This window comes from Rhea pennata, chromosome 22 (assembly GCF_028389875.1).
Source record: "Rhea pennata isolate bPtePen1 chromosome 22, bPtePen1.pri, whole genome shotgun sequence".
Taxonomy (NCBI): Eukaryota; Metazoa; Chordata; class Aves; order Rheiformes; family Rheidae; genus Rhea; species Rhea pennata.
The window spans coordinates 8,963,141-8,981,070 of NC_084684.1; the positions used below are offsets into that span (position 1 = coordinate 8,963,141).

General features: G+C 44.3%; 1 protein-coding gene across 3 annotated transcripts in view; it reads left to right on the plus strand.

The window, feature by feature from the left end:
* The window catches only part of CAMTA1 (calmodulin binding transcription activator 1), a 422,644-nt gene that overhangs the window by 232,312 nt on the left and 172,402 nt on the right, over positions 1-17,930 (plus strand). For 2 of the 3 annotated variants that reach the window (XM_062593606.1, XM_062593602.1), the window contains one exon: positions 3,372-3,443. In XM_062593606.1, the coding sequence (XP_062449590.1) occupies positions 3,372-3,443 (72 nt within the window). Of the gene's footprint in view, positions 1-3,371; positions 3,444-16,449; positions 17,418-17,930 lie in introns of those variants that run through there. The other variant, XM_062593603.1, reaches the window with a different exon arrangement.

The window sequence follows — 17,930 nt, forward strand, 5'->3', positions numbered from 1 at the left end:
TGAAGCTAACTGTTCTGAGATTTTTTGTTTATGTTTTAAACGTGGTTTTTATGCCTTTTTACCCCAAAATTCTTTTACGTTCTTATTGCTGTTGTCACTCATGATGTCTTTATTCCAGAAACTATATTTATCAAAATCTGTTTCTTCTGCTGGAAATTTTCTGCAGCTCTGTTAATTCTCAAATACTAAAATATAATTTCAATGAAGAAGAGTTCCCTGTGGTTTGCCAGGGATCTGCTTCATTCTACCTACTGAACTTAGGACGTGTAGACTCAAAACATTAATGCGAGATTAGATCCTGTGCCACAAGAAAGGAAAAGAAAAGAGAAACCACTTTTGTATTCTGGGTGCTTTATAAATTCTGTGCACTGTTAGGATTTTCTTAATGCTTTACTGAAGTGCTGGGAAAAAATCACGGAGGTGGGATGCCTTTATCTAATTCATTTATTGACACATCTAGCGCCTCGCACAAGCCAGATTTGGAGATGTGGAGCAGTTTTCCTGACCGCCGTGCGGGGCGAGCGGCGGTCTCCTCGCCTGCCCCGCGAGGGGCTTAGCGCAGGCTCGGGGGATCCTTCCAGAGGGGCCTGCGGAGCCGCCGCGGGGAAGCGCTCGGCGATGCTGCACCCAGAAAGCCGCGTTCCGAACGGGGGGAGCAGCTCCGAGTCGGCAGAGCCGAGCGTTAAAACCGTGGGACAAGCCGCGAGGCCGCGGTGCGGCCAGGAGTCGCTGTCGGAGACTGTCCTGAGCAAACGGCGTCTGCTTCTTCCCCGGGCTGAACGGCGGGATTAAAACGTCCAGCTTTTCCAAGGAGTATTTTCTTCAGTTTTTCTTCTCCGTCCCCCTCTTGTGTGAAATACACCCGGGACGTGTTTGAAAACGTTATTAATCTGTCATTTGTGTTTTAAAAATGACGCTGCGCTCGAAGCCCCGAGTCCTTAATCCTTTTGGGCTCTGGCTGACCGGAGAGGCTCTGCGGCAGAGGCGATGCTGCCGCCGGCCTCCCGCGAGCGGCCAGGGGCCGGTGAGCCCCGCGCCGCCCCGCACTGCCGCAGGCCCCGCGCTGCCCCATGGCCTCTGCATCGTCGTGGCCTCTGCGCCGCCCCACGCTGCCCCACGCCGCCGCGGCCTCCACGCTGCCCCACGCCGCCCCGTGCTGCCGCAGGCCCCGCGCTGCCCCATGGCCTCTGCATCGTCGTGGCCTCTGCGCCGTCCCACGCTGCCCCACGCCGCCCTGCACTGCTGCGGGCCCCGCGCCGCCCCATGGCCTCTGCATCGTCGTGGCCTCCGCGCCGCCCCACGCCGCCGCGGCCTCCGCACTGCCCCATGGCCTCTGCGTCGTTGCGGCCTCCGCACTGCCCCGCGGCGGGAGGGCGAACCCGCGCTCGCGCGCAGCGAGCACCTCGAGCCCTGAACCCACCGCGAGCGTCGGGATCTACGGCGAACGCCGCGTGTCGGAAGACTGGGCGCTCTGAGCCGAGGTCCCGCCTGCTCGAGCTCCAGGTGACGCGGTCTGAGGTCCTGCTGCGGTTTTACTGGAACTGGGGCCGTCGCGACTTGCAGCAGCCGCAGAACTTAAAAATTGAGGGAAAGGACATAAACCACGAGGGTTTTTTCTTAGTAGCAAGAAACTCGTAGTTTGCTCAGTTTTGATATTTATTTCGGCACTTCAGGCATAAGGCACGCGTTCAGCCGGTAGATCTGTTTTATCGGAGCCTTTCAGCCGACGGCGTTCGGGTTGCTAGTGTTTGCACAGAATGAACGTGTAAATTACTGCAGACAGTCTTCAGGAGTTCTGGTATTCAGAAGGTGGCAGAGCTCGCCACGTTGTTTCTTCCTTCTGTAATTGCAGAGTACTGGTGTGCCTAAAATACATGTGATCCACGATCTTTCAGGAGAAGTAGCTAAGGAAAGCTACAAGCAGATTACTCAATTTTTGCAATCTCACCTTTAAGGAAAACTAATCGCTTTCGGTAGAGGGAAATATATCATTGCACGCACAGCTGTCCCCATCCCCCAGCTGCGCTATATTAAAAGCCAACAAAGTCAGAGAAAAATATTGCTTTCTTAATAATAAATACATTTTGTGGACAGGAGTTGTACCACCATCTTTTAAATTAATTTGATTTTGGTTGCTTGGTTTGTACTGGGCTTAGCTCCCAATTGACAGCAATGTTTAAAAGTTTCAACTTACTGCAAATCTGATTTTCCTGCAGAAAGAATCCCTTAGCCTTGGTGATTCCCTTTCATTTCAGTTAGTCAGAGTTCATTAAAAAGAAAGTGATATTTTGGCATGTTGTATAAAATAATACCTGGAGGCATTTTTTCAATTTATGTCTACCAGATGATGAACCATGGAAAAGAGGTTTTTGTTGTTTATTTTTTTTAAAGAAAATCTTAGAGCAAAGATTGAGATGCATATACCAAACTCACCGCCTTGTTGCACCAGGGTTCAGAGCAACGTAGGGAGATGTGATTTGTTCAGCTCTTATGTAGGTGAGTCTCAACTTTGGGTGAATGCTGTGCCTTATCTCAGAAGTGGCTATTAAGAGGGTCTGGCTAGCCTACTGAGTGTTTCTGATGGCCTTTGCTGCAGTTTGCAATGCTGATTTAGGATGTCGAGTACTTTGATTCCCATTATGCCCCTGGTAGCGCAAGCGCATCTCTGGTGGAAGGCAAGGAAACCGCATAATGGAGGACTTCATTGCTCCTCAGCCGTCCTGCTGCAGAGTGTGTGCAGGAACGCGGGGTACAGCGATGGCACTGTGGTGCTTTGGTAACGCGAGGAAGCCTCTGTCAGCCAGCTCTGGGCTGTCCAGCTGCGAGCAGGACAAACCCTGCAACTGATTCACTGCAAAGGGCTCTAGACTACACAATGGTAATTTATTCTTGCTCCCTTAGGTTTTGCCTAGAGGCTTTTGCACTATGGCATGGGGATCACTAATGCTCTGTATCCCACTTCACTGAATTACACACTGGTAGATCAAAGGGGCCTTTGAACATGTCCTGTTTTGCACAGTGACCTGAGCTGGGAGAGTCAAACCTCTTAAAATCTGAGGGCAGTGCCTGCTATGGAGAACTGGCCTTCTGAGCTGGGAACATTCCTCTTTGCATACTCTTTGACTTCTCTTCAACACATTATGATGTTTAAGAAACATCCCAGTAAAATTTTGGCAGCACATGATCTGTTACTCTGTTGTACTAGCAGGATCAATGCTATGGACCGACCTCAGAAGATATACCAGCCTAACAGAAACACCATGTTCTGTTGCTCCCTAGCCTCTGAGTGCTGTCTCTTAAACTGGATTATCATCTGGGTAATATTTTCTTTTACTGACTCTGTATCCGTTTTCTCTTTTTTTTGTCCTTAGTGTTTGTATGGCTGTTATGTCCATTCCTCCATCATCCCCACATTTCACAGAAGGTGCTACTGGCTTCTCCAGGTAAGGTGATGTTAAATTCCTTTCTCAGGGTATGACTCTATTTGAACTTGGATGGCTGCAGTTTTCATTGGTGTTGTGGAAGCTATGGCTCAGCTACTCCTCTGTTTTCCTAAAATAGCGCAACTTTGTTTAGAGATGTATTAGATTATTCTCTATGTAAATTTCCAGCAAATATAAAGCGGGTGCCAGCTTAAATATTCCCTAAACAGAGTTCTGTTTGGAATTCTTCTAGTGCAAAGTATGTGGCAAGCGGGCATGAAAAGGGAACAGAACTATCTTCCTTCAGTAAGGAGTTTAGGAAGGGGGAGCTTTGTTGAGTTATTAAATGTTTCTTCTTCTCACCAGTGTGGGCACAATAAAGCCCTTGGAAATTTCAGGCAGATTTTTCATCTTTGTTCTGCCATTTTTAGGTTATGGCCTGATATTAGGCTATAGGCTGTGGTAAGTGATAGGTTCTCATATCCATCTTTTGAATTTTACCTGGGGTGGACATTTGACAAACCAAGAATGCTAAACATAGATTTGCTGAGCTATTCATATTGACAAGTTATTGTTGCTTACAAATGCTAAGCACATGCAAGCATTTTGTTTTCTTTTGTTAGGAAGAAGTACTTGACAAATATTGTAATAATATTACTGTTTTAAAAATTAAACCTCCACAGTCCTGAGAAAAATGGGTTCTGTGTTAGAAGTAAATGGAAAATTTCTTTTCCTAGTTTAACAATCACACGTCCATATTAAAAAAAAGAAAAAAAAGCTGTTGCTTTCAGTGCTGCTTGAAAGACACCCCACAAATAATAGAGATCAGTGGCCAGTCAGTGGACATAACATGCTGCGTTTCCAAGAGGTCTTTGCATCCTTTAGATATGAATGTCATGTGTTGGGGGGCCTCCACGGAGGAGACCTGTGGTGGTGTGGCCTCACTGAAAAGACAGTGCAGCCGTACTGAGATCTGCAGGCCTTCAGCTCTTTTCCTAATAGCAGATTTTCCGCAGAGCCCTCTGATGTACTTGACCTGTGCATGTGGCTAGATGTTGCAGGTACTAAGAAGGGGGAGCTGCTTATAGATATAACTAAAGAAGCCATTGAAAGTTCACAGTTCAGTGCACTGAACTGAAAAAAATCTCTAAACTTGGAGTCCAGTTTGCCTTGGGCAGCAGGCAGCTGTTTGTTTTATTATTTAGCTGCTGCCTCTGCCGGTGCCTGTGATGGATGATGTGACATGAGAATTCAAATGAAACTCTAAATTCATTCTGATATTCAAGGACAGCACAACTAGTACTCTGTGTGCTTCCCTAGTTAAAGCTTCTCTCAGGTGTCCTCCGTGAAAGTAGAGAGGATGATGATGGGTAGAACAGGAGGTCGATTGGTTCCTCTCTGGTCTTGCAGTTCCCACTTAGGAACAGGATTTTGGGTTCGGGGATGGTGAGAAGAATCTCTCTCCAAAGTCCCTCCGAGCTCTGGGAAGTACAAATATTGCAAAGATACTTTGCAAGTTGAGAGGTGCTTACCTTTTCTCAACACGTATTCCAAAACATACAATTTTTGGAGCGTGCAGCCTTGCAGTGACTGCAGCAGTCACTGAGCCTAGGCTTCAGTCATCTCTGGGGTCTGCCGTTTTCCAATATCACTAAAGAGGTGCCCTGCTCATTAAGTGTTTCACATAAACTGAAGAGCTTGAGAAAGACTTTAGTTTTTGAGGCAATTCACAGGCTAGGTAGGTGAATCCCCCCTATATTCCAAGCAGAAGAGATGACTCAAAATCAAAGTGCAAAACTCCAATCCAAAATGAGACTGTGACGTTTAAGGGAGAGAGGTGGCATGGGGAGTGTGAGAACTACTAGCCAGTGAAAAATGTGGAGTACCACATTTGGTGGTCAGGAGATAGGAAATGTAACCACAGCATCAAGGTTAGTGTTCAAAGGTGGTAGCATGTACCAGCTCACCACTGTTAGCCCTCTCACTTGCAGCAAAGTGCTTCTGTCAAACAGAGACACAGAGGTGTGTCTTGTGGTTATAATCTTTCAAACCACAAAGCTTTCTTTTGCTTTGAGAAATTGTTTTCTAACCTTGCACACCTTGCTGCAAGAAAATTTCCCAAGATACTGACCACTGATGCACCATCCTGAGTGATGTCCATACAGCCAGAGTGCTGCCCGGCCAGAGGCAGTCGCAAGATCCTCCTCCATTGCTGGCTGGCCACACTGTAGCAGTCGTTATTGCATAGGTTAGCCTTCCTTAATCACAGGTTTTAAATTTCTCTTTTAATGTGTGCATGTGTGTTGTCTGGAAGTATTGCTGGATTTTGCTGTTGTGACTGTTGGCAAGCTTTTTCCAGTTAGTTACGTTGCAGAACCTTAAGATCTTCTTAACAACAACCTGAGCTCTTGCTCTTTCACGTTGTGTTGTGTGTGCATGTGGTCACGCAATGACTTTTAGACCATCTTCTTCACTCTGATAATTGATTAGGATTGAGAGAAGCGACTTGGAAGTACATTTCTTATGAGCCTGTTTATAAAATGTGATGCAGGACATTTTGTGGTGAGTGAACCCTACTTTTAATCAGAAATAAAGATACAATGTGCCTTTGCTTTGTGAGCCATAACTTTGATTCATGAAAGCATCTTCCAGACCTAAATGGACATCCATCAAACGTGTTCTCAAGATTATGCAACTGGGGGGGGGGGGGAAGTTAGTCCAGAATAAATGACTTCTTTCTAATGCCTACGCAATATTTCTGTTTAACTCCAAGATGAATTTAGGCAAATAAGACTAGAGGATAGAGCTGCTACGATGCATGAGAAACTCTGATAAGTTGGGCTTTTTGTGTATCTGCTTCGCAGTAATGGCAGGGAGGTAGTTTGTACATTTGGAGTTTGCGTGACTGCAGCGTTCCTGAATCTCCTTTTAGATTTTTAACTAATAAAGTGTATTTTTTTTTCAAATTTGAAACTTGAGGGTTAAGAGTTTAAATCAGTACATAAGAATATGAACAAGACTATTTTGCAGCTCTCTCCTGACATCAAGGGAAAGGCAGAAGCTTGTCACCTCTAAAATTCAGGCTGCCAGTTAAGTACTTGATTGTTTTAGCAGGTTAACTTCATATTTCTGCACTTGAAGTGCTGGTCTCCTTTTCTAATGACAATTAGTACCTGCGCAAGTGGAAGGAAAACTGGTGGTTCTTACAAAGATGCAGTTTTCCTCTTTACATAACTGGCAGGATGTCCTCATTCCAATAATTAATTTTTTTTCACACTATTTTTCAATACAATCTCCCTTCCACAGTTGAAAATAGAGAATAAATATGAGTATCACTGCCTTTCAGGAACAACAACAGTATCTTCCTATCTCTTTTCACTTGCTCTTTAAAAGCGCTGAGACTTGCTTTGAGTAAGCTGAGTGATGATGGTGGGACTGCTTCAGAATGCTTTATTTTATTATAAGGTTCACCAGCATCTCGTCAGCTTTATATTTGCAATAAAGTGCCACCGTGGGTAAAGAGTTGGTGGCTGATAGGTGCGTGTGTAGGCTTATATGCAGCAGGGGAAGGGCCTAACCAAAGCAATAATCCCAGAGAGGAATTTCCTAGCCCTGTGGGGAAAGGGGCAGTTCCAGGTGGCAGCAGTCTCGGCTCCTCTGATGCCTGGGAGTGTCGGGACAGTGCTCAGTAGGTATGTCGTGAAGCTCCTCGTGAACTGCTGAAGTGCTATTTACACAGATATGTGAACAGATATGAGTCAGTCGTACCAGTGACCGTTGCTCCCTACCTGGGCTGTTGTGCTGCCCAGAAAATCTCTCTGACATTGGGATGAAATGTCATTTCCTTGGTTCCCAGACAGAGTTTTGGTGAAGCTGTAGATGAAATTTTGCTCCAGCTCTGAACTGTTGTTAGGCGAGATGTGGGTTTCATCTTTATGAGAACGGCAGGCTTGCTGAATAGGTGGTTAGAAATGCTCGTGTTTTATTATGTCTCTTACGACCTGCTTTGCAGAAAAGACTAGGCTGTCTTCCCTAGAGGGAGGGTTGGTCTTATCTCTGAAGTCCAAATTCTTTGACATTTTGAGACAGCACCAAGTATACTAATTTGAAACAAAGGCCTGCCCTCTGCTCCTGCTGAGCAATGCCAAGAGTGACAAGCTCCTAGTGCTCGGAAGACAGGTCCTCTAGAGGCTGCAACTTGGTAAGATCCGTTAAGGTCGCCCTCATTTCCTCAAGCGGTCAGCAGCCAGGCAGCTTACGCAGTCTGCATGCCTCAATGCAATAGTAAAGCTGCAGGCACACGCTTTCAGGGCTTAGTGAAACTGTCACGACTGCGTTTTGCACCAGGTTTGCTACAGCTGCCATGTTTCCGTCAATTTGTACTGCTGTTAGTCAGCCCTGGAGGAGTGCAGGCCATGTTCCCATCCTGAGATGTTGTTGGTTGCAAGGACCTGTGCTACTGCGGAGCCTTTTGATCCCGTGGCAGAGCCTGGACAGTTTGAGTTGCAGGTGGCTGAGCACTGCTGTTACTCGTAATTCCCCTCTGCGAGCAGCCCAGGCTCCAGTGAACTTTCTCCTGTCCCTGCTCAGAAGAAAAGGAATGAAAAGCTCTTTGCAGGTACATAGCCTGTGTTCATATCACACCTTGTAAATGACTTCTGTCTGCTCATTGGCAAACTGAGGCCTCTTATCTCTGCCCCCAGGGCAGGACAGGCTGAAGGAGGCGTTTGCGTTGCAGAGCAGCCCAGGCCATCAGGAGCAGTCCGTTTACAAGTGTGTCAGAGAAAAACTTGTAATAGAAACAATATTCTCTCTTTATGAGGCTAGTACTTGATTTCCAAAGCCTGGAAACCGTTTGGGTAAAGGTGAATGAATTCTACTGGAGCTGCGGGGCTAGGTGGTACGCAGATTTGGCAATGACTGCCCCTAGGAAGATATTTTTGGACTAGTTATCCTTTGACATTTACATCTTATTGCTTGGGAGGCTGGCAGGGCCAAGTAGTTTTTTGTGCTGTGGATTCAGTAAATCTAGGAGGGAAGAGGAAGTGTGATTTATTGGCCTGGATTTCTGGCTGTCAGCGGAGGTCACTGCTGCATTCAACCTGCGTGATAAATACGGGACTAATACAGACATTAAAAAAAAAAAAATCTGCTTTTTTGCCAGAGATGTTTCTGGAGTCTCTGCAGCCCACCATACCTACTTGTATACCTTAAATCTTGTTGATACAGTACGATAAAAAAGCATTTTCATCTCCCTTTTTGTTGCAAAGGGCACACTTACTTGAAAAGAATTGTGCATGGCCAGAGAAACATTGTCTATTATAAGATGCATATGCATGGCTCTCCCATCCTTTCTTCTTCCATTTCACATACTACATATCTGGCTTCAAAATACTGTACAGCCCCCCAAGTTTCTCTTTTTTATTACTTTCCCTCCGTCTTTCATTTCACTACGACCTGAAAATGACACTCACATTTTCAAATAGGTATAGATGGGGCAATGTTTTACCATTAATCTCTAGCAAAATGTTTGGATCTGTAGTTCACGCAGATTAGATGTTGATTTTCAGACTTAAGCCGCATAGTATTTACCTGGAGTACAAAACTTAACGCCTGTAAGTCTCTGGTCAGTAAGAAATAAATACAATTAGTTATTCTGTGATGTGGTCTTTGTTTTATTGGATGATCTTCCTCCAGATCCTATTGTCAGGGTACATATTGATTGAAAAATCCCCATGCAATTATTTTTAATCCTTTCTTGCTGGAGTTTTCAGCATAAAGGCCAAGAATCAAACAAGTCATAGAAATATTGGTCTTGGGTGTTTATATAATGTTGTAGTCATTGCTTATATGGCAGTATCCTATTTCTTACTTAAGCATCTTGACATTACTGTTCAGGTTTGGCACAATGTACTTTCTCCTGAAAGGACTAGTCAAAGGGATAAGAAATGAAAACCAGTTAACTGAACCCTCCAGGGACAAAGTGCAGTTTTCTAAGACTCTGCTGCAAGAAGTTTTCCTCCCTCAGGTGAAAACTAAGACTAGAAATTTTCCTTACGGAAAAATGTAAATTGTAGAGGTGTGTGATTTAAAAAAAAAAAAAAAAAAAAAAAGAATATGGATTGGAACCTCCGTTGTGGTAAGGGCCCAAGGTGTAGAACGGCATAGATCTTGCAAAGAGCTTGGTTCTCACTAGAGAGAGCAGCAGTGGTCAGCGTTTGTGCTGGATTAGTACCCAAAGCCCCCACGGGGACAGTCCCACCCAAGGGGACAGTACTGCCCAAGAGGACGCATTGGCTGCGTTTCTGGTGTTTTTGTAGACGTGCCCAAGTATGAATGCAGAACAATGTTTGTGCTTTTTACTTCCTATCTTCTTTAGGCAGGCATTTTTCCTTTCTGTTTTCTGCTTGCCAGTGTGTCTTGCTTTTTGAATGGTACAGTAGGAAACTGAAAGAGCAGAGCATAATAAAAATAATAAAGCATCTTTATTATTAAAGATAATAATAAAAGATTCATGTGAACAACGCTCTAAGGCCAATCCATCAACACGTGCTCCTGGGGGACCCAATCCTTTAACACCCTCCTCCCCTGTTAGACCTGCCAACTTATTGAAATGTATTTTTAATGAATGTGAACCTTAAGCAAATGCTTTTTTTTCCACTAGAGAACAGTATTCTCATTGCAGTAATGCCTCAGTGAAGGGTTGAGCTCTCTCCTCTGCCTGGGTTTTATCAGGGAATCCGACGTTAGTCTGCAGCAGAGTGAGCCTGATGCTGTTGGGTCTTTCAGAAGTTAGCAGTGGCTGTTAATTTAGAGAAACAGCTTTTGTGAGTACTTGTAAGACAGTGCGCCAGCCTGCTCTTGACTGAAAGATGAATGGTCTTCAGCTGAGTAGCATTTGCAGCAGACCAGATCCTTTCATCTTTCCAAGCATTTTCCTCAAGGTTCTGGCCAGCAGATTCACAGTAATAAATGTTTTTAGTGCTTGCTGTTGCCAAAGAGATATTACCCCAGCTTTGTTTTCAGGAAAAAGGGGAAAAAAATCATTGTGATTATAAAATGGCACTGTGTGCTTGCGATAGCAAGTTGACTGTACGAGATAAAACAGCTGAAGTTTCCTCCTTTGTATTCTGAAGGGTTTGTGCTTTTTTCAGACATTTTAAGCTTTCTTGATAATGGATTTTAAAATACTGCCTTTACAGAAAACATCTTTAATACTAAAAAAAAAAAAAAAAAAAAAAAAGATTTTTGTAATTGTGGAACAAGCATTGTAGTGTCCCTGCAGGAGACTTTCCCACTGTGGGCATTGACAGTCTCTCGCATTGACTTCTGGAAGCTGAGTGAATGAATAATGACAAAAGTGACGGTGGTGCTTTTCCACATTGTGTTACCGTGTTTTTATTTCAGTTTGCTGATTTGCAGAAACACAAAACCATGGTCTGAGTGACAGAGAGATGAAAAGATAGAGCTGATTACATTAATTCTCTCTGCAAGGAGTATTTGCCATGGATCACTCTTCTGTAGCACCTTTAAAGGATGCTATTGGAAAGCCTCCCGGACCTGTAATTTGCTCTATCTTTAATTAGCTATGCACTTTCCTGGAATGTCTTCTGGTTTCCAAATATTTAACTTGGCCCTCCGTATTTCCATTCCCAAGAAAATTAATCAGAGTGTTAAAAAGAAATAGCTTTTGTCTTTGAAGTCTGAAGTCATGCATTACCTTGTCCTTTTAATCTTCTTTTGGCTCTGTGTGGGGCAGTGCCCAGAAGCACTTTGCAAATATCATGTGTGGCGTATATGAAGCTTAGTAGCCTCGCGATCCAGGGGCCAACCCCATGAGCAGCTCGCTTTTATCGTTAGCAGTCTGCACTTCCTAGAGTCCAGCTCTATTCATGACTCCTGATGTAGAGCAGCGCTCTGGAAAAGGCCAGTACTTCGCCGAGATTCCCCGGGAACCGTGAAGAAATGCAACTTTGGCCTTGATTGCTTTAGAGATCTTTGTTGTGTCCCACAGAGAGAGGTACCCAGTCCCCAGTGTAGATTTTGAGAGGAAACCTAGCTGAACAAGCTGACAGAGCTGATGCTGGGTGACACAGCTCCCTTTTTTGAAGGACTCCTCATGGTTTTACATGCTCTGTAGTGCCAAGCCAAGTGTTATAGTAAAATTAATCATTTTGGGGACATCACCTGTTAGTATTCTAGAAGAAACAATATCTTAACTGTTTGCAGTTAGTCCAATGAAGAACAGTGCTGCTGAAATCTTTTTTTAGGTATGAATGACAGCGGGCCCTCAGATTCCTGGAAACACTTCAACTCTTAGACACCATCGCTGAATTTGTTGGCATGTTTGCCAGTAGGACGTTTGTGTAAGAAGACAACTGCTGTGTGTGTTTAGACTTCCAAAATGGCACCAGATTTTCTGTCAACGGGGAAAAAAAAATGTTTGTGCTCATAATGACTAATGCAGCAAAAATGTGGATTCTCAGATATAGACAATTTCTAAACATTGGCACAGCTGAGTAACAGAGTTCCCTTCTGTGTATTGATAACTGGCACCCCAGGAATTTAAAATTAATCTAGCTGCCAGGCTCCTAGGGCTGCCTGCTGTTTGCAAAGGTGATTGGAAGCAGCCTTCATCTTTACCTGTTCCTGCTGCTGCATCTCTTGCTCTTTTCACTCCTGTGGCAGTAGGCGAGAGCCAGGGTTTGCTGGGCAGTCACAACGAGGAGCGAGGCTGACAGTTACCATTTTCCATCCTATCTCCAACAGATTCTGATCGCTTTTTCAGTGTGGTTGTTAAAATGCGGCAGAAGTGGGAAGCAATATATTGAAACCAATCTCCCCTTTTTGTTAAGTAAGAGATACCGAGGGCACATGCAGACTGTGCTTGAGTGAATTCAGAAAGTGACTAAAACTTGTTCTTTATAGCATGGGGAAGGACTTTTCATACAGCCATGTTTTCTGTAACTACTGGCTTAAATATAGAGACAACGTGTATTTTAGATAGGTTTCATGACTTGTTTTTCCGAGTGCCTTTCCACTTGCTGGAGTATTTTAATAAGGGCAGTGGTCACAGCAAAGACAGGTCAGGAATCCTTAAAAGACTGAAGTGCTGCTACCATGATAGGATGCTCTCCAGTTCAGCCGTCCAAAAAAAAAAAAGGTATTGGAATAAAATCATGAATTATTTATTATCTTACTCATTTGCCAGTATGGTTTTCACCAGTGAGATTTTCGTGATAAGCATACTTGTAGAAATAGGAACCGTTAGGATTACTTACATGAAGCGGTGTTCATCCAGGTAGTGTTTATTCTTCTCAACCAATCAGCCAAATTAACAAGCATCTGAAAGCAGTACCCTGTTCGCATTAGCTGCTCACAGAATAAATAAAAATGGTGAAAATAATCTATAAACTATTGCAACTATTTTTTGCTGGATTATTTCTTCTGGTACACTTGAATATTCAGCTGTTTATTACTATTAGTACCTACATCGATGCTTGATGTTCTCTGCATGTTCCTTTCACAAAATCCTGCACCTCTGAAAGCTGCAGGCAGAAAGTACCAAGGCCTGAAATTAGTTAAAATGTTTTTACATAAGGTCCACAGCTGACCCATGGAAATGTCTTGCCTCAAATTTTCCTTTATGTCCTAAGCGAGAGGAAAACCTTCCCGTTTCTTCGTGATACAACCCTGACAGACCAGAATTTCCCTGTCCCATAGCTTTTACTATGCTGCACAAGCAGCAGCTTCCACTTTCCTGGCTTGAGTAACAGAGGCCACTTGAAGGTGGGTTTTGTTGTTGTTTTTTTAACCATAAATTGGAAATATTACAATCTCATAAAAATTCCTGAGGCTTTCGCTCAGTAATAGTTTTTATTTTTCATTGGGGTAACATAGAATTGACTGGCCAATAAAGCATTAAAGCTTGTGCACTGTATGTGGGCACTTTAGATAGGTCCCATATTGTTGTGAGAGTGAGGTGTAAGTTAGCACTCGGCATAATGAGCCTTTGCATTTTTTCTAATGGCAATATAAACTGTTGCTATTATGCTAGCACATTTTCCCACAGTGTGAGTTTTAACCTATATGGTCAAATTAAGTGTTTACTGAAGTATAACAGAGGATGACACCAAGGTGTCCAGTGACACTGGAGTTCAGGTGCTCTGGCAGCGAAGGCTTGGGAGGTCTGGCTCCTGTAGCACCGTGCCAGAGGTTTGCTGCATGAAAACCCTATTTCTCTTTGTTCTTGGAATTTTCTATTGCTTTTTCTGCAGATTGTCACAGTTCTGCCAAGGTGTCAGCGGTCCCTTTGGTTTTCACTCACCCCAAAGGACTTTTCTTCCTGCTGGAGCGAGCACACCATCCTTGCCTCTTTAGCATAAGAGTCTCTTTGGAAAGAATGAATTCTGCAGGACCAGATAATGATCTGCATGCTGACAGATGGATATTTACAGAATAGACTTTTAAGTAGGCAGGCTTCGATAACCTTAACTCCTGTTTTTAGTGTAAAGTGTACGAGTGGTGAGTGGTGTGATTGTGGGAATACGCTTTTAGAGAGGACATTCTAAGTGTAGCAGGAGCGTGCAGTCCTGCTGGGCTGGCAGAACTGTCCTCTGCATTGAGTTTCCCTGGGCTGCCACAGGAGAAGTGCTGTCAATATTTGCTCTGGTGCGAAGTCAACAGGAAACATGAGCAGCTGTCCCCCTTCCCCTTACGTCTTTGCTGTGCTTCACGGTGCTTCAAGATACCTCAAGGCACAAAAGCGTTTCCTATGAGTGGAAAAGTTATAGACACCTTTGTCAAGATTCCTTAACATTCCTTATATGTTGTCTCTTTGAAAGACCATACGTTCCTTTTATCTTCTCATGCACTGTTTTTGATAGATATAATACTCATTGCCATGTTCTTGTTGCCTTGCTAGCATAGTAAGAGCTGTGTCTCCAGACTTTCTATCATATTATTCAAGGATCATTAAAGATATGAAAGATTCCTGGAATCTGTGGAGCTGTGCAAAAAGTATTGCTCAGCCCAATTAAAATTTCAAGGATTTTGCTAACTCTTTCTTTTTAACAGATATTTCCTCCTTTGTTTTCCTTATTTGCAATTATTCTGATGTGGTATGTTTCTAACGAGTACTCACTCCTGAAAATAAATTTTAAAGAAGCCGTTCAAGAGAGGTTTCATTTGAGCCTCTCTCCAAACACTTTTACCCTTTTCATTCATTTTGATTAGAAGACAGAAACTGTTAGTTACATTAACCTAGTATCCAGTTGCCAAACTGAACAAGACATAGTCTCAGCCGGGATCATGCTAGACAAAGCTCTCTTTCAGAGTCAGATGAACAGTTTAATGTGCTTCAAGGAGCCTTTTTGTAGGTTCTGTAAATTGCATGAAACTAGTGCTCTATTCAACACTAATGCCCCAAAACTTAATTTTAAATAGCGTTAGATATAGCTTTCTTGCTAACAGTTCACATTGCTCTGCTCTGCTTTCACCTTTTGGACAGATCCTTTTGGTCAGTAGGTCAGAATGGTTTTGTTGTGTTTGCAGCACAATTTGTTACAATGCGATAGTGCTTTCCTTGCTTTCATGTTTTTGCTTAGGAAATGCTGGCTTTGTTTTCCATCTCTGTGACCAATGCTTGGAAATCTGTAGGTGTCCAGCATAATACAGAGGACACAGCCATTAAACCCAAAAGTAAAGGGAAAAGAAAAATGAAGTGGAGATGTAGTTCCTCAGAAATGAAAATTCTTGATTAGTTTTACTATGCAGAACTTGTCATTCTGCTAATCCTTTGCTAGGCAAACTGTTTTTTTGCTTCCAATGCTATGTTGCATTGGAAGCTCTGTCATGTCAGCTCTGCAAAACAGTTGCTTCGGGTATAAAGGACTACAAAAGAGAGTTCGGCTGCCATCTTAATTTGTCAAACCAAGCAAATGCTGTTCTTGTCTTTGACGCTTTTGAAAAGACAGAAAGAAACTAAAAGCCCTTTAATTTACCTTCTAGATTGAAGGCTTTTATGCAGGTTTCTGTTTTGTGTTACCTTCTTTTGACATTGCATTCTTATTGTCATCATTTTTAAAGTAAAGGTGGAAGTGATTTTTTAAACAAAATAAAGCTAAAGTTTGCCCCAGAAACCTCTTCTTTGGTCCAAATATACCTGCGCTGTAATTAAAACAAAGATCATCATTTTGTGCGCTAGCTTTGTGATACCTTTAAAAAACGGTTTTGCTGTGTACCTTCTCTGTGAAATTAGCCCAAGTATTACGCACTGCAGGACAGAGGAAGTGAAGATCAGGAATTGCAGTATTTTTCCAATGCATATCATTTTTTTCATTTCATCCTTATCGATGCATGGATACAGCTCCTTGCTTCGAAGTTTTGTCAAAGGTATTTTGCAAACATTAGCTTTCTTAAACAGGTATGTTATGGGGTGGATGGTTCATTTCTTTCTCATTATCTTCCAACCAGTGCTGTCCTCTCAGTTTTGCTGAGAGTTTGGCAGAGAGCTCAGAAAGGATCTGCAACCTGAGCTCTTGCATGAAGTTGAGGGGTTTGGAAGTTCCTGACGTGGATCTGCTGCAGTGTTCAGTCTCTCAGATCTTGCAGACGGTTCAGAAGGTCCCTGAGCTGGTGCAGCTGCAGCTTTTATGCCTTAGGCACTGGAGCACTGCATGCTGCTCCTGAGGCTGCCAAGAATGAAAATCAGAGGCTGGACCTGAGGGCTCTAGGATCACAGATGTTGAGAAGGAAAGCTAAAATGCTTCTGTTTTAATAAAATAAAAATGATGCTAAGACTGAGGAAAAAAAAAAAAAGAAACTTGGAGGAAAGGCCATAATAATGAGACTAAATAAGAGAATCTGAACAGCGAATAGCGAATGTGATATGGTAGTGCAGCATTCCTCAGCACTCGGTTTCTCTGCAGGGTTTCCTGCAGACCTCTGTCAGGTGCCGAATCGTTAACCCTCGTCCAGTTTCAGTTTCCCAAGTGGAGAGCTGTTTCTCTTTCCCTGCCTCTTTGTTATGGACGCCAGCGTTGGCCTTAAGTTATTAACTCCTGGGGCTGCGAACAGTTGTTGCGGGTTGCCTTAGCCTAAGGTAGGTGCCGTTTCCTCCGCTCCTCGCAGAACAGCGCAGAGGTGCTGCTTTTCACGCAGCAACCTAGATTGCGAAGCCCTGGAAGGGAAAGCCGTGACTCCTGCACGATACATGGGCTGGAACACCTCTCTCCTGTCGTCATGAACATCAGAAAATGAAAAGGAGCCCGTTTCTCTCTGAGCGGATTCAGCTGCTGCAGGTCTGCTGTTTGTCATCCTCCCGTCTGATCGCTTCCGCGTCTCCCTGCGGCGTGTCTGTGCCGTGAAAGAGGGGGGAAGGAGGCCGACTGTCGCTGCCAGCGCTCATGATCGGCGTTGAAAGTCACTCGCTGCGACAGCTGCTCTTGTTCTCGCTGACACTCACTCCTGTTCGCTGCCTTTGAAACAGTCTCGTTCAGTCTGCAGCTGAGCGAAGACAGAGCTCCTCTTGCTTTGTGAAGCCCACTAACCTTGACAGGTGTTAGCGGACTTTTTTGGTTCTGGATCTCACCAGCTTTCACTGAAGACGGAAATGTTTGCAGTTCACATTGCATACGAGTGTTCTGGGCGACGTGACGGCTGTTTGTGTCTCACACCTAGCCGATGCACTGCCTGCCCATCTTGGCCAACATGTTTGTCTAAGTTCAGGCTTCCTGCGTTTCTGGCAGCCAGCGTGCCCGCTCCAGAGAGCGGCAGACGAGGGTGAGGACTGGTGCGAGGGCCCTGCCGGTGATTCCCAGATGGCAGTGCAGGGAGGCAGACCTGCGGCCTGGGAAACGACACCGCGGTCGGTCGGTGCCTGCGGCGCCTCGCCGGGGGATGACTCGCTCCAGCAATGCTCCCTGGGCTGTCTTCCTCTCGTCTTTTGCTTCCTCGTTTTACCCTTGCCACACCAGCAGCATGAGCAGGACAAAAGTGAGTAATGACGTTCAGAAATGATAGCGAGCTGGAGCCCTGTAACTCCCTTCTGACACAGCGACGCGCTTCTTGATGATCAAGTGTAGGGTTGCTCTCAGGGGCAGCGGCATCCTTTCAAACCACCTTCTGTATCACATGTATGAACACGTAAATGTATGTCTGTTGTCTATTCAAGTCGAAGGCTATTTTTGTTTTATCTTTCCTCTTTCAAGATCTGCTTGTTTGCTAATGTTACCTTCTCATCGAGTCTTCACCTTCACTAACATTAAATTCCATCTGGCAGAGCTCATCACAAGCTGTGTTCCTCCTGGCGATCTCCTTCCCCTTTATAAGAACAGTGCTGCCCTGTGCACCGTGCTCCAGAATCCTCCTGTTTTGTTTAACTCAGTGTTATCAGAGGAAGGATGAAACATTAAAGTGTTAAGGTAACGCCATCTATGACTCCCCCTTCTTGGGAGCACCAGCTGCGTGTCTGTTTTGCATCCATCTTAGCATTCCAGACCCTGAGAA